The sequence below is a fragment of the Batrachochytrium dendrobatidis genome (genome assembly GCF_000203795.2).
Source record: "Batrachochytrium dendrobatidis JAM81 unplaced genomic scaffold BATDEscaffold_1, whole genome shotgun sequence".
In the NCBI taxonomy this organism is placed as follows: Eukaryota; Fungi; Chytridiomycota; class Chytridiomycetes; order Rhizophydiales; genus Batrachochytrium; species Batrachochytrium dendrobatidis.
Genome location: NW_006281099.1, coordinates 1,108,678 through 1,123,890, shown reverse-complemented (window position 1 = coordinate 1,123,890; position 15,213 = coordinate 1,108,678). Strand labels below are relative to the sequence as shown.

At 40.2% G+C, this 15,213-nt stretch overlaps 4 protein-coding genes across 4 annotated transcripts; 3 read left to right on the top strand and 1 right to left on the bottom strand.

Moving 5' to 3' along the window:
* Positions 1-2,863: 2,863 nt before the first annotated feature.
* On the top strand, positions 2,864-4,797 carry BATDEDRAFT_29157 (uncharacterized protein; the record flags this gene model as incomplete). The annotated part of the gene is made up of 6 exons (XM_006675561.1): positions 2,864-2,957; positions 3,301-3,467; positions 3,552-3,812; positions 3,901-4,057; positions 4,128-4,434; positions 4,530-4,797. 6 exons carry the CDS (start codon positions 2,864-2,866, stop codon positions 4,795-4,797), a joined length of 1,254 nt encoding a protein of 417 aa, XP_006675624.1.
* Positions 4,798-5,049: 252 nt separating this feature from the next.
* BATDEDRAFT_18307 (uncharacterized protein) lies at positions 5,050-7,548 on the top strand (the record flags this gene model as incomplete). The annotated part of the gene is made up of 3 exons (XM_006675103.1): positions 5,050-5,398; positions 5,917-6,249; positions 6,460-7,548. The coding sequence occupies 3 exons, from the start codon at positions 5,050-5,052 to the stop codon at positions 7,326-7,328; spliced, it is 1,551 nt and encodes a 516-aa protein (XP_006675166.1). The 3' UTR covers positions 7,329-7,548.
* Positions 7,549-8,745: 1,197 nt separating this feature from the next.
* BATDEDRAFT_21509 (uncharacterized protein) lies at positions 8,746-10,465 on the bottom strand (the record flags this gene model as incomplete). Its single annotated transcript, XM_006675244.1, has 2 exons — positions 8,746-9,611; positions 10,153-10,465. 2 exons carry the CDS (start codon positions 10,463-10,465, stop codon positions 8,746-8,748), a joined length of 1,179 nt encoding a protein of 392 aa, XP_006675307.1.
* Positions 10,466-11,909: 1,444 nt separating this feature from the next.
* On the top strand, positions 11,910-14,651 carry BATDEDRAFT_84646 (uncharacterized protein; the record flags this gene model as incomplete). The annotated part of the gene is made up of 4 exons (XM_006676213.1): positions 11,910-12,546; positions 12,630-13,973; positions 14,042-14,333; positions 14,424-14,651. 4 exons carry the CDS (start codon positions 11,910-11,912, stop codon positions 14,635-14,637), a joined length of 2,487 nt encoding a protein of 828 aa, XP_006676276.1. The 3' UTR covers positions 14,638-14,651.
* Positions 14,652-15,213: the final 562 nt, after the last annotated feature.

Sequence of the window (15,213 nt, the reverse complement as noted above, 5' to 3'; positions counted from 1 at the left end):
CGCAAAGGCAGAGAAAGTAAAACGCCACTTGGCAAGCAAACTGCGGTTTATATTGTCGCGGCTGCGAAGCCAACAGAAATGAAAGTCTCGATAGTCGAGCACATTACAGATTATGCGCGCCATGGAAACAAAGTTACCAAGAGTTACTTACATAGGAATTATCAAAATGAAAGATACGCTTAACAAGCTCATGGTGCTCAAGTTCGGATTCAGACATGTCTCGCTTGTAAATGCGACGAGGCTCTTCCGTAGTGGGAGCAATAAAATCATGCTGACGAGATTCAACTGCAGGTAGAGCAATTACTTCGTAATTACCCGTCACACCTGCAGTCTGGGGATCAACCGTAGTAAATACAATGGTTTTAGTTTCTACAACAATAGTCCAAGATTGTGCAAGAAGCATGACAAACTCGGCCGTGTTATTAGGTCCGCATTTATGAAGGGCAGATATAATTAAAAGAGTGGGTTCAACGGTCCAGCTTTGAGCTTCTTTGAGTGTTTGATACGAGGCAAACACCTTGTCGCCTTGGCACTTGATGGACTCTAGTCCATGAGAATTTTCCAGATTTACCGATGGAACAGATGCAGTGAGTTTCATACCAGCAACAATAATGGAATTGTTACCGCGTGTAGGATCGTACCAGTGGCAAATGGAATGCTCAGACGGCCTGCTGTCATTGTGATAGGGACGCATGCGAGCAGGACCAGGAAGCGGCTGTTTCGTTTTGAAAGGGGCAGGTGGTTTATGTACAGGTTCGGCGACTGGTACACCACCTTTGTGATGACATTTGGGTTTGGTAGCAGCAAAACTACCAGAAACAAGTGAACCGATCGCCAAAAATAATGCTATAGGGACAATCATTTAGATACACTATCAACTTGGATTGTAGATACAAAAGAAAATTGAAACAGTCAGACTACAACTTTGCACTGAATTAGATCGAGGGTTCAATGCATGAGGGAATAAGTCCTACTAGTTTTTATAGAAATAATACTCGTGTATGAACTTTAGATTCAATAAGTTTAGTGGCGTATTTGGCTGTTGGCTGGCCATTCATGGCCAACTTTTTTTCATCACGACGGTGGCGTGGTGGACTGTCTAAATAATTATATACATTGATTCATCCGCCAATAATACAAGCAATTCTCAAGGATATGCTTCAAGAATACTAATGTTTACATTAAAGCTCATAGTATTACTAAAACAATCATTTGTATCCAATCTATCAAGCCAAAGGCGAACTAGTAGTGCACCAAGCTCGCCTGCTGCTACTGTATTTATAATCGCGACCATGTTTAATCTAATCATCACATTGTGCTATATATTTAAACTCCAATACAAAACACCATCTTCTACGGCACTGTACATTAAATATCTAATTGCAACGCCTTTATCCACTACTACTTTTTTACACGACTGTATCCTGAGCATATCAAACCTGCAAAAATACGGAGCCATAATAATCTAAAGTCGTAGAAGAATGTACAGTCCAGCAATGTTTAAAACTATCTACAAGCCATTATTAAATAAACAACCAATATTTCATTCAACTCGGAAGGTGCAAGCCATCAACCGTTTGTTTCATTTCCACACGCTAATGAGAATTTATCCATTGTTATACCATGCCATTTGCTGCTAGCCGTAACGAAATACCCCTGCCAATCTTTTCAACACATGACTTGACCCTTAATTACTGATCAAATACTGTATCTCAGCCGCATAGAGCAACTACGTCATTTTCTAAATTTACAACCATATTCACGTAAATGGAACACTAAATAGGGGTGCCAAAATACATGGTAAACGGCCAATCTCATTAAATAATAGCTTCTACCATATTTGCTGAGCAATATTGTGACATGAACTGTTTGAAAACGTTGACTGATGATTGGCATCAAAATAGTAGTTGCATTCCCGAGACATGCAATTGTTGTTGAACTAGAATGTATTCGAGATTTTAGGATACAACAGTAACGAGTTTGTAGAGCTATATTAACAACATCAAAAAGTCAAGCAAAATATACGTATTGCAATGGATGAATCTAGTAGTCCTACAGTATGACTATTCCAGAAAAAACCCATCAAACTGTAGTTTGATTTTATATCATAAACACTGTGCTCACTGAAGAATTGATAATGCTTATTGAGCAAATAGTCGATTTGTAGTATCAGAACTAAACAAACATCCAACTATTCTATTCCAAAGCAAGAGTTGGTCATAAGGTTGTTTGCCAATCCCTTATTGTAGCCTGATTTAAAGGTTCGGTGTGTTCACGAGGCAACGCTAAATGGCTTGTACCATCTATATACACTTTTAATTATGTGAAACTAGGTTTAACATTGATCAATAAGAACTGATATCAACTGTTGCGATGATAGTCTTGGCATCGAATGACAGTTTTGAGATGGCGATCTATTCTCAATTCCTATTGGTATTTATTTAAAAAACAGGGTAAAGTTTATTGAGTATATTTTAGCAAGACTACAAATCTAGTGTGTAAAGGAGCTCTTATAGCACCAACCTGTAAAGAGGACGTAGTGTAAATACATACTCGATTTACACATTACATTTTGATGTAAAGCTGTGGTAGACGAGCAGAATAGTTTACTCCAGTCTGACAAAACAGTTGTATTGTTCAAAATTGCTCAGAAATATGTCTAGTTTTCATTGCTAGCAACCAGATTCTCGAGTGTATTGTCGATATATAGCAAACTGTTCAGGTTCGCGAATTTAAACTTGTGAATAGTAAATACTTTTCATTTTATTTCCAAACGATTGTCTCACAATTTCCAATCAATCCCATGAACACTTCTTTGCTACCTGATAGCTCTTTGATCCAATCTGAAGATTGCAGAAATACTATGGATACTTGCAATGCAAAGCCTCTTGATTATTACCAATATAATCCTTTTTCCAGAATAAACCGCTTTTCAATTATTGAATCTACTCTACGAGGTAAATTATAGTAGACATGACTGATAAAATGGCTTGTATATCTTGCAAAATGCTATGATCCATCTCAAATCAACATTAGAGTTGGTTATGTTACAGTACCCACTATTCATTTCAATACTGTAATGTCAAGATGCCATAGAAACAGATTTGTGTATTGGATCATGCTGGGAGACATTGACGCACCGTCTAAATTTAGATGATGCGTGTACCACAGCTTCAATCGATACAATGCCAGTATGCCATCGAGTTTCATTTCAACCCATCCAACTCGCACACTTGAATGTTCAGATATTGCCATCAAAATTGGTAACTAATCTTTAATCTATGCCATTGCCATAAATAGAAGGAGAACAGTTTGCAAATGCATTCTTTGACACAAATACCAAGATCAAGATTGCCGAGGCTTTGGATGCATTTGGTGTCGAGTACATTGAACTTACCTCACCAGTAGCTTCCAAGCAGTCTCTCCATGATTGCCAAGCTATTTGTAAATTGAATCTCAAGGCCAAAGTAAGTGTGAAATTTATCTCATTGAAAGCTAACCTTTCCGCAACATATCTTTTTACACTCAGTAAATGTACATTGTTTTGCTAGATCTTGACTCATATCCGGTGCCATATGGATGATGCACGTATTGCGGTCGAGTCAGGTGTTGATGGAGTTGATGTTGTTATTGGGACATCCTCTATTTTACGCAAGTTTTCTCATGGCAAAGATATGGACTATATTCTGAAGCAAGCTACAAAAGTAATTACCTATATCAAGAGTACTGGGCTGGAGGTGCGTTTTTCATCCGAGGATTCGTTTCGAAGTGATTTAGTTGATTTGCTTACTCTTTACCGTGCTGTTGACAAAGTATGTAAACTTGCATTTTTGAATTGGCTTTGATGCTTAAACCAATACTGTAGATATAAGCATCTATCTTTGACATGTGTACTATTAGCTTGGGGTGAATAGGGTAGGCATTGCAGACACGGTTGGATGCGCTGATCCTCGACAGGTGTATGACCTGGTTCGTATTTTACGATCAGTGGTTAGCTGTGATATCGAGTGTCATTTTCACAACGACACGGGTTGTGCTATTGCCAATGCATACACTGGTAATTTTACTTGTTGAAACCTAGATTTTCAAACCCTGCCAAGACTTTGATTAATTTTGTTATGAAATAGCGCTTGAAGCAGGAGCTACCCACATTGATACATCTATCCTTGGAATTGGAGAGCGCAATGGCATTACCCCACTAGGAGGGTTTATCTCTAGAATGTATACTGCGAACAAAAAAGGGGTTAAGGGCAAGTATAAGCTTGAGCAGCTGCGTGATCTAGAGAATCTGGTGGCAGATGCAGTTCAAATCCAGGTACCTTTCAACAACTACATTACGGGGTACTGTGCCTTTACGCATAAAGCAGGAATTCACGCCAAAGCGATTCTAAACAATCCATCGACTTATGAAATTCTTCGTCCAGAGGATTTTGGGTAGGGAGTAAAATCAGTTGCACTTTAATCTTTTGAATTCAATCATGGATAGATGGCTAATGACTTGGCTATATACTGCGGCAACTCGAGTTTAGTATGGTGCGATATGTCAATATTGGGCATCGCCTGACTGGGTGGAATGCAGTCAAAAATCGAGTCAACCAGCTCAACCTGTTGCTTAGTGACAATGAGATCAAAAATGTAACTGCGCAAATCAAGCATGTTGCTGATATTCGGCCTCTGGGGATTGAAGAAGTAGATACACTTTTGCGAAAATTTCATGACAAAATCATTGGCATTAGTGCTGAGCCGGAGCCGGAGCCAATGCTTGACAGTTCTCCAAGAGCATGTCTTGAGAACTGAGTGATACTCTAGTACTCTAAATAAAGCATTCAATGAACAATGATTGGTCAGGTTTGAACTCTATTGGTGAGTGATTCAAGATTGGTCTAATTGGCTTCGGAGAGTGAACGTGGCCAATTTCAGTGGACTAAATGCGAGTAAATATCCAAGCAATAATAACAACACGGAAATGGAGATTAGTCGAGCCTGTAACTGAAGCTGAATTCAAGAGGCAAGGTGAGTCCCAAAAACTTTAACATCTCAAAATAATTGATGTGCTCCACATCCAAGCCAACACCAAAAATTGGAGGGTCGGTTACTACCACACCAAGACATGATGCAGTAGATACACCTTTAGGGGAAAGTCCTAACTTAGGATCAGCGCAGAAGCCGTCAACTCCTCCCACTCGGTCAGGTGCTATAGCTTCCGAAAAAGCGTCCGCTACGTATTCGGCCAAAAAACTCGCTAAAGGTCAACCATTGCGGCAGTTCGCCAGAGCTGATATTATTGAGCGAGCCAAGAGTGGAGAGACTATTATTATTGTACATCACAAAGTATACAATTTAACCAAGTGGGTCAAGTACCATCCTGGAGGTGATTTGGCTGTTAGGCACATGTCTGGTAAGTTTATTATTACATGCTGATCAATACAAGTTTGTATCTGACTGGTTTTGCTGTATTTTCTATTATTGGGAGGCTGTTTTGACGCATGACTAGATACCATGTATTGTTTCAAGACAGTATTAGTCAGATATATACTGCCTATCCATAACTGGTATCTACTCTAATGATAAACTTGCATTCAATCCAGTATGCTCATAATAGATACACCTATTAAAAAATATTGCCGAAGGGGGTTCCGATTAATGAATGCCCAACTTGTGGCTGATGTGCCTTTTGCACCCCACACAGCTTCCCCTACACTATTATGCGGCTCTAATCACCCCGCTAACTGTAGAGCCATTTAAAATTGAGGCTGTTGGTTCAGTTTGTCAACGCCAACCGCCATTATACCTCCGACTATCGGCCAAATTGTTTGGTTTGATTGGATTTGAAGCGCTCTAATTTTGACAACCGTATTATTTTATTTGTCCGCCCTGATATTAACCCATGTTGTATTCACATGGCGCTTTTACTAGGTAAAGATGCAACAGATGCCATGATTGCCTTTCACCCACCAGAAGTCTTTTCTGAACGACTCCCCAATTTCTGTATTGGAGAAATTGCTCTTGAAGATCGTATCACTTCCCCAGTCTCTTTAGCCTATCGCCAACTGGAGTTCAAGCTACACGAAGCAGGCATTTTCAACACCGACTATTCATTTTACGGCCGTGAAATAATCAAGTTCTTGGCACTATGGCTTGGCATGCTCTATTTTGCTCTGTATGCTAAAGAGTCTATTATCTGGTATTTTGCCAGTGCTATGTGTGCTGCCATTCTTTGGCACCAAGCGGCATTTGTTGCCCACGATGGTCAGTAACTTGCATACTTGTTTGTGTAGCTGCATGCAACCTCTATCATTGTATCTAACTATTATCACCACTTTGTTCATGTTTGTATTCATTTCTACTGTTGAAACGCATATTCGCAAATATCTATGCATTAAACTACTGTGCAACTTTTATCACAACAATATTTGCCAAACCATACTTTGATTGTTGTATTGGATCAACTCACTTTAGCCGGTCACTCTGGTATCTCGCATAGCTGTCTTGGCGATACTCTTTTTGGAATTGGACTAGCAAATTTTTTTGGAGGTCTTTCTATCGGATGGTGGAAACGTAATCATAATGTGCATCACATTGTGACCAACGATGCAGAACACGATCCAGACATTCAGCATATGCCATTCATGGCTATTACCACCAAGCTGATGGACAGCTTGTATTCAACGTACTATAATCGTGTTATGGAGTTTGACGTGGTCGCCCAGTACTTTATTCCTAAACAGCACTATCTTTTTTACATTATTCTCGCTTTTGGACGGTTTAACCTATATGTCAATAGCTGGTCCTATGTGTTTTCACGCTCATTTATTGTTCCCCATCGCTCTTTAGAAATTCTTGGCATGGTGTGTTTCTGGATTTGGTTTTCTTGGCTACTTTCTCACCTGCCTACTGGATGGCATATTGCTGGATATATTCTTGTTTCGCATATGGCTACAGTGTTTTTGCATTTACAAATCACACTTTCACACTTTGGCATGTCTACAGACAATGCGTTGGTAGAGGTGAATGGTGTTATGACTGATGAGACATACGCTGAAAAGGCTTTTCGCACTACGATGGACATTGACTGTCCTCGTTGGATGGACTGGTTTCACGGTGGGCTGCAATTCCAGGTTGGGCATCATCTTTATCCACGTGTTCCACGACCCAACCTTCGCAAGCTTCGGCCTTTGGTCGAGTCTTTTGCCAAGGAGCACGGATTAGAGTTTCATTCATATGGATTTGTTTCTGGAAATAGATACGTTTTAGGATGTCTTGAAGAGGTAGCGCATCAAGTATCAACAGTCCTTTCTGTAGACCCCTCTAAAATTCATATACAATAGTTTTTTAAAAAATTGCCCTGTACAGTCTTGGGTTTGTTTCCGTTTGGATATTGCTATGTCTTATATCTCGCCTCTATCCTAAAAAACTAAACTCGGGTGCATTCGGCTACGCTACTCAATTTCCATATTTTACAGTCGTATTCGTGTAAAATGAAATGTTTGGTGTGCTTTTCCACTACAGATTGATTGTTTCTCAATAAACACTCAACTCTGTGTCTGTAATTGCTCAAAGTCATTTTTTACTGTGCTCGAGTCATTTTATACAGGATTTAGAAATGAAGAATATGGAGCAGTGTAGTTTAGCTTCAATCTGCACGACATTGTTGAACGATTGATGAACCATATCTGAGTAGACAGTTACTTTAATGGAGTGGAATGTTTGGAATAAGATGCGTGTTTAGAAATATTGCATGTCATTGTTTAAAAAGTCAAAATATTACAGTATTGACAGCTCCCTTGATCAGTCTCCAAATACAAGGATCATCATGACACAATCTTGACATTGTTGACCGGCATTTGTGTTTGATAAACACCCGCAATATCTTGTTACCCAAATATTGTAATTTGGCTTATTTAATGCTTCATTTCATTTGAATGGGCTGTAATCAAAGGTTTGGCTCTACCATGGGCAATATCTACGCTCAAATCAGACGATGTTCACCTGAAGCCATATAAGAATTCTTGGAATTGCTTACTCTAGCTTTCAAAGATAACACTCGAGAGCATACCGCAGAGATTGAGCTGCATTCCTTGAAACAAGGCCGTCGTTCTTATTCCGAATATGCTTTAGAACTTTTGATAGCGGCCGACACCAAGTGAGACGATTGCGCAAAAATGCATATTCTGACAAGGACTGCTGGAGGGGATCAAAAAAGCTCTTTCCTATGCTCTGGAAGTTCCAACTAAACGGCAAGATTCTATAGATATGTGTATCCGCATAGATGAACGTATAGCCTAGCGGGTGCAAGAACGGCATGCTCAATCCGGCACGAGGTTTCCTTATCATCTCCGCTCGAGACATACCGACTTGGAGACATGCGACCGACTCCGTGCTTCACATACTATTGTCCAAAACAGAAAAGGGCGTCATAGAAAATTAAACCCGCCTATGTTGTGGGAAAGCAGGCCATTTTGTTCACGCATATCCCATTTCCTGTCAGATCTGATACAGCTCTTGTCAATAATTTCAAACTCTTGTGTTACTTATTGCCAGTACGACTGCTTTATTGGCTTGGACAAAAACTGTTGGACTCAACCCCATACTTTTCAAAAAATATACACCCAGTACAAGCCTGTTGGCATTTATTATTAATCATTGGCATGCTAGTGATGCCATATCCTGCGTATTTAGTATGCAAACAATACAGTATTGATCCTATCAAAACATTGAATTGTTAGCTGCCCTGTTAAATGGCAGTTATTTTGGAAAAAACTCGCTTGATTTAAATCGACGTAAATGATGAATCAGCATATGCTCAATGTGCTCCGCGGCCTCATCAAATATACTCGAAGCCAATTCGATTATTTCGCTTTTCATTTGAATCGCCATTGGATTCACAGCATTAGTTTTTCTAATCGCTTCGAGTGCTTCCTCATCTTTTAAAGCCCTTAGTTTGCACTCTATTCGGCTGACAATCGACTTGGGTAGGTTGACTTGGTTTATAGAGTTTGGACAAACAAACTCATTGTGAATGGGTTGAGTGAGTAATGTAAAAGACACATGGGCGGGATTTGTTGATACCCGAAGCTTGTACAATTCCACTGTTTTTAAAAACAGCAGATTTTCTAACGAGAATTCTCGTGATAAATATAAACCAAACGCATCGTACAACGTCATACTGTTCAAGATATGAGCAATGGATAGCTGAGAGTTTGCGACAAGATCCATTGTAGGGTTAAGAGTAGATGCTGAGGATTCGCGATGATGACTAGATTCGATCAGGCAATCTTGATGCTGGTGGATGATGTGATCTTCAAGCAAAGTTGGGCCGGAAACTCCATGCTCTTGCTGTGATTCAATGGAACGATGCTGAATATCGACAACTCGATGGTGTTTGGAAAAAATCATAAGCCGAAGTGGAACCACCAAGTCGACCAATACTGTCCAAAAAAGCAGTAATGTGCTAATTATAATACTAATATCAATCATTTTTTTCTCATTGGTCATGAACCCAGCAAACGTTACAAAGGATGATGTAAAAGCCAGTATGGTCCGAGTGTAAAATTGTGCAATGGTGTGAGAGTGATCATCAGGGTACCCAAGACCGTACCATAAAAGAAATGCTGAATATTTAATTATTGATGATCAGTTTAAAAGTATAATTCCAATTCGTTAGTGTATATTTAACGTGTACAAATAATCCAATATAAACTTGCCTCCAGAGCCAAAGGTTTGCAAGATATTCAATGACAAACTATATACTATGATTGGCGCAGGCAAACTCGATGGTAATACACCAGTGTCTGTCTGCATTTGAAAATAAATTCCAAATAGAATGCTAAGAAACAAGTTGAGCAGGAAAATCACCCAAGCCCCTGCTTCACTTGAAAAAAACTTGACATGGTTGGTAGGACTTGATAGTTTGTTGCTCTCTAAAGAATGTTTCGCGATATCAATCTCGATCAATCTAGACTGGATTTTCAGCATAAAATAGTGCCGGATAAATATGGGCGGATAGCAACATATGACAATAATAACTGAATGACAATTGGACATTTAAAAAATATTAGTTTGACGGTGTTTAGAGGCTGCATAATCAGACATTCGGATACTGGCAAGGTTGAAATTTGCAACATATTCGAGATAAAAATAGTGGTTACATACATCCAATGTGCTTGAAAAAGTAAAGGCGAGATTGCATGCCGTAACTAACCCATCCATCCATAGATAGCCATGCGTCGATATACATTACCACGGTCATTGAAATGCATCCCAAAATGGTCAATTTCCATGACCTGCATTTAACCATTGGCTGCTGTTGCTTGTGAATAAACAAAGGAACACAAACGAGAACTAAAAGAGCCTGTATTGATCCCAGAACAAGCTTCAGCAAGCCAAATTCGGCCGTGTGCATCAACTGATCTGTCTGATCTAAAGCAACGGTAGTATTGGTCATTTCTAAACTCGATTGTGGCATTACGACAATATGCAATGCCTTTCTGTAAATTGATTAGAGCAAAGTACGAGATAATCAAGTGGAATGAGCGATAGTGTTATGATTTGGAATTGACAGTACTATGGTGGATAAATAGCTGCGTATCAAGAGGCATTCGATGTATTTATAAGTACTGGTTCATACTGTTAGATCCCAGTTGTGATTGGCGGTATATTTTCTGCGTAAATATGCTTTGGGTCGGGGTTAATCACGATGGGTCATGTATTCACTCTAATGCAATGTGATCTACACTAACATTCACATTTTTGACCATTGAGATGACTTTGGTGGTAATCTCCAACTGCAAGGTGTCCACTGTCATATTAGTGCTAAGCTACAAACAAACCATCAAGCGTGTTGAGATAGCGATACCCTTGGTATTTTGAAAAAGCATATCCACACCAAACTAAAACCGTATGTCTGGCGATGGTTGTCATCCATGAAAGTATTGATACGAGTCATCAATACAAATCAACAGATTTTTTCCGATCAAGTTATTTACATCAAAATGCCAGGTTCCATCCTGCGTGACTACTGTCACGAGTACTTGGCCCAACATGTGTAAATCCATTTGCTTTGAACTATATTGCCGTCGACTTTCATGCCATTCACAGCTATATTCATACAGAATGGGACACTAAATAAGAATTTCAAAACAAACAAACAGTCAGTATCATGCTTGATGCCAAAATTGTGGATTTGAATTACTCGCTAATATTGACAAACGGAATGAGAACGGAGAGATGAATGAAGCTCAGAACCATCACCAAGTTATATCATGTGTATGAGGTACTTTTATGAATTTCATTTAACCACACTTTTGTATGTGGTCGGATTTGATTGTTGCTTTCTTGGTATTCTTTTGTAAATACTGGTAGATTATTGATTGAATAGCATAGTATTTATTGCTCGTGTTTCCTGTACCGTGGCGATAATCTGACTTGTTGACATGGCCAGTTTACTGAATGACTTGCTTCTCCCCTCGATTGAATATAGGGTAGCTTTTCTCATTTGGTCTTGTTCTAATACAATCTTCAGTATTCCATCTATATAGGGTCTGCACTGATATACGCAATGATTGTTTTTTGAACTATAACGTGTCTGAGTTTTTAGGATACAGCAAAGATGAGTTTCTTGACAACAGTTGGATCCAATATCTGGATTGTACTGAATGCATTGGTAATTGTACAATGTACAGTTATTCCAAAATAAGAACATTACGATTTAAAACTATAGTTTGATGTTGCGTCGATTAAATCGAGAATGTTGAATCAAGTCAATTCACAATAGGAAAACCGAGTGTTGAACATTGTCTATTCATGAGCAAAACAGAGTCGATTACTGCAAGTGTTCCATTTTACATGAATACGAAATCAAAAAAGTTTGCGTTTGGCTGTTGCCAATTGTTTCCGGCCATTTGCAACTTATGAACCAAGATCAAGTAGAGGACGAACAGCAGCCAATGGATGCTTTTGCCAGTGCTGGTGAAGAGCAGGAGGGAGACGATGAGAATGAAGAACTTGACCATCGACAGAGAGGTGAATCTCCAGTATTGACTGCAAGTGGTCGACCTACTCGTGCAGCTGCATTGAAAAAAACCAGCCCTCAGAAACCTTCAAGCACTCCCATTTCCTCAAAGAGAAGAAGAAGAACTACACAGGAGAATCCTGGGGCTGGACAGACAGACGGCGAGTCTGATGCTGAGCTTCATTTGCCAGCCAAAAGTTCAAGAGGAAGACCAGGCCGCAAACCAACACATGCTGCAGAGTCGGGCCTGAATACTGAGCATGAGGATGGCATGGACGTTGATGTAGATTCTGATGCAAGGGCTGCAGAAAGCCTTGCGGATTTGAATGGAGAGGCCGATACTGACGACAAGGCAACCGGTGCTGATGGTGCAGTCGACGCTATATCTACAGCTACCTCTAGAGCCATGCAACAGGCGGATGCGCGTCGGAGAGCCATGGGCGAGCACTCTGATATGGATACTGACGAGGACGCCGATCTTGATGTAGATCCAAAGGGCGAAGCCAAGATTAGTAAAGACGGATTCTTGCTTGGAGGTATTTTGTGCTTATACTCGACTATTTACATTCACTGTCCATCTACTTTATTGACATCATGTGCATCATTTTAATATATCAAGGACGAGAGTTTCGCATCAAAACGTTCACTCTGCCTCGTCATCCTACCAGACTTTACATGTTTTCTCTAGAAGCATCCAAGATTCTTGGCTTTCGTGACACTTATATATTTTTCCTTCGCAATCCAATGGTTCGTCGTGTAAATGGCGATGAGCCTGATCGTGACTTTCTTCGTGATCAAGGTTTGCTGCCATCTCAACTACGCAATCGCCCAATTACGTTGGTAACTGCTCGGAATCTTTTTCGAGTGTTTGGGCACAAAATCATTCGTCGTGGCAAGCCTGTGCGTGATGATTACTTTGTAGGAGACCAAGTGGAGCCTTTGTATTATCCAGAGCCTCGCCAAGAGCTGGATGATGATGCTGATTTTACTGCTGATTTTATAAAAACATTATCTTCTACAGAAGGTGGTCCATTCACTCGCCAGTCTGCTCCAATTACCATTTTGGGATTCAATCACACAGAATCCCCCATGGAAAGATTTGAACCATTGGTAATTTCACAAGAGTTGCGACAGGACAGCTGGATGCTTAAATGTGCGCTTTCAGCTGCCGAATTCAACCAGCGGCTTAATAAGCTTCGACCTACACGGTTTTTTGATCTTCACACCAACATTGAACAAATTCCTCTCATCACTCAGCCTATGCTTGTTAATGTCGAAATGCGTGAAGGATCGGAGCAGCGGCCTTTTGTTTTCGACAAGGCACTCAATATACGCAGTCCTTCTAGCAAGCCACAATCTCATTGGATTAATGTTTCAGATGACGTGATTGCTAGTAAATATCCTCTTGCAATTGCTCCCCAGCAATATCAGGGGGCCTTTTCTCTCTATCGGGAGCGATTTAGTGAGAAAGATGGTGCTTGCCAGGATCAGGAACGAGTACCACTTTCTATTCAGAAACAAATGGAGGTAGAAGTTCAAGCACCAGCCATTGCAGCCACTCCATTTTCTTCTACAGTCGGGTTCAATCCATCTGTGCAAGCTGAGCCTCAACCTCGAAAGCGAAGTGAGAGGTCTCGAGTTCAGCAGGGATCTACAGAGCCAGAAGAAAATGTGTGCTGTCATTGTTTTGCCCATAATTGTCCAGTAGCCTCTGACACGATTCCTTCAGATCTGCTGCTCAACTGTACCCAGTGCGGTACTAAACATCATCCTCGCTGTATTGAGTTTGAAGACAAGGTGTTGATTACAAAAGTCATGACATTTGACTGGCGGTGCAGTAACTGCAAGCTATGCACTGTGTGCAATAATGCTGGAGATGACGACAAGCTGTTATTTTGTGATACATGTGATCGTGGATATCACATGTACTGCCTAAATCCACCGTTGGAAGTTTTGCCTGAAGGTAAGCAGTTGCTTGTGAATGATTTTTAGATGGGGATATCAATTGATTGTATATTTAAAATATTTTAGGATCTTGGCTGTGTTCTGAGTGTGCAGTATGCAAATCTTGCAAAAAGCGACCTGAAAAGCAAGAAGGGACTGAGGATATGTGGAGGCATGTAGTCATACCTCCTTCGCTTTCGTTACAGGAAATTCAGATTAAGCCGCCGCCAGCCACGTCAGCTCTAGGTACATACCTCTGCACGTACTGCACGGATTGCTACGATCATTTTGAAGCAGATCGCTTTTGTCCGTTGTGTATTCATGTCTATAGCGAAGACTCTGATGATTTGGCTATGGTTTGCTGCGATGAATGTGACAGGTAATGTTTAATATGCTTCCACTGTTGTCAATGTGATTTGTTTTTAAATAGCTGGCTAACACTATCTCTGCATTATTTTATGTGCTTTAGATGGGTACATGTTGGATGCGATCCAGAACTGACAGATGATGTATATCAAAAACTAGTCGAGCAAGAAGAGCCTGCATTTACTTGTGCACTTTGTGATACTAATAAACGCGAGCAGCTGCTGGAGACACGCCGGGTTGAGCAGGATGGGATTCATCTATCTACTGTTGAATTCAAAAAGCATTTCCTTGTTGCACCTCCTTTAGTGAATAAATGAATGCATTGAGCAGAGTTAAAGTGTCAGTTTATGGCTGGTGACAAAGGTTATAAGAATAAAGATAAATTGTCAGCGACCATCATCCTTGATGCTGCTTTTTGGCAAGTATCAATAGATTGTTGATTCAACTTGTTGACATGGTCAGTTTACTGAGCAGCCTACTCCTGCCAATTAAATATAAAACAATACCACTTGTTTGGCTCAACAATGGCAAAAGCAAAAATACGCCCAACGCAGGACTCGAACCTGCAACCTTCCACTTTCAGCCGAATGAATAAACATAGGAGGCGGATGCGCTATCCATTGCGCCAGCCGGGCTATTTAATTGAAAAACTTTCAAAAACTATATTCATTACAAACTCAATATTGTATTCAATAGTTTAATGACTGCATTTCACAAGTATAATTATACATGTCAATCCAGAAGAGATGCCAATGAGCAGTGTTGTGCAGTTAACCAACATGATTATGTTGAAGTGTTTACAAGAGATTTTTGCATGAATGCAGCAGAAATTGGCTTGACATTTCAAGCATCTCGATTGATTCAAACTACTCAGCCTTCTTCAAACAACTCTG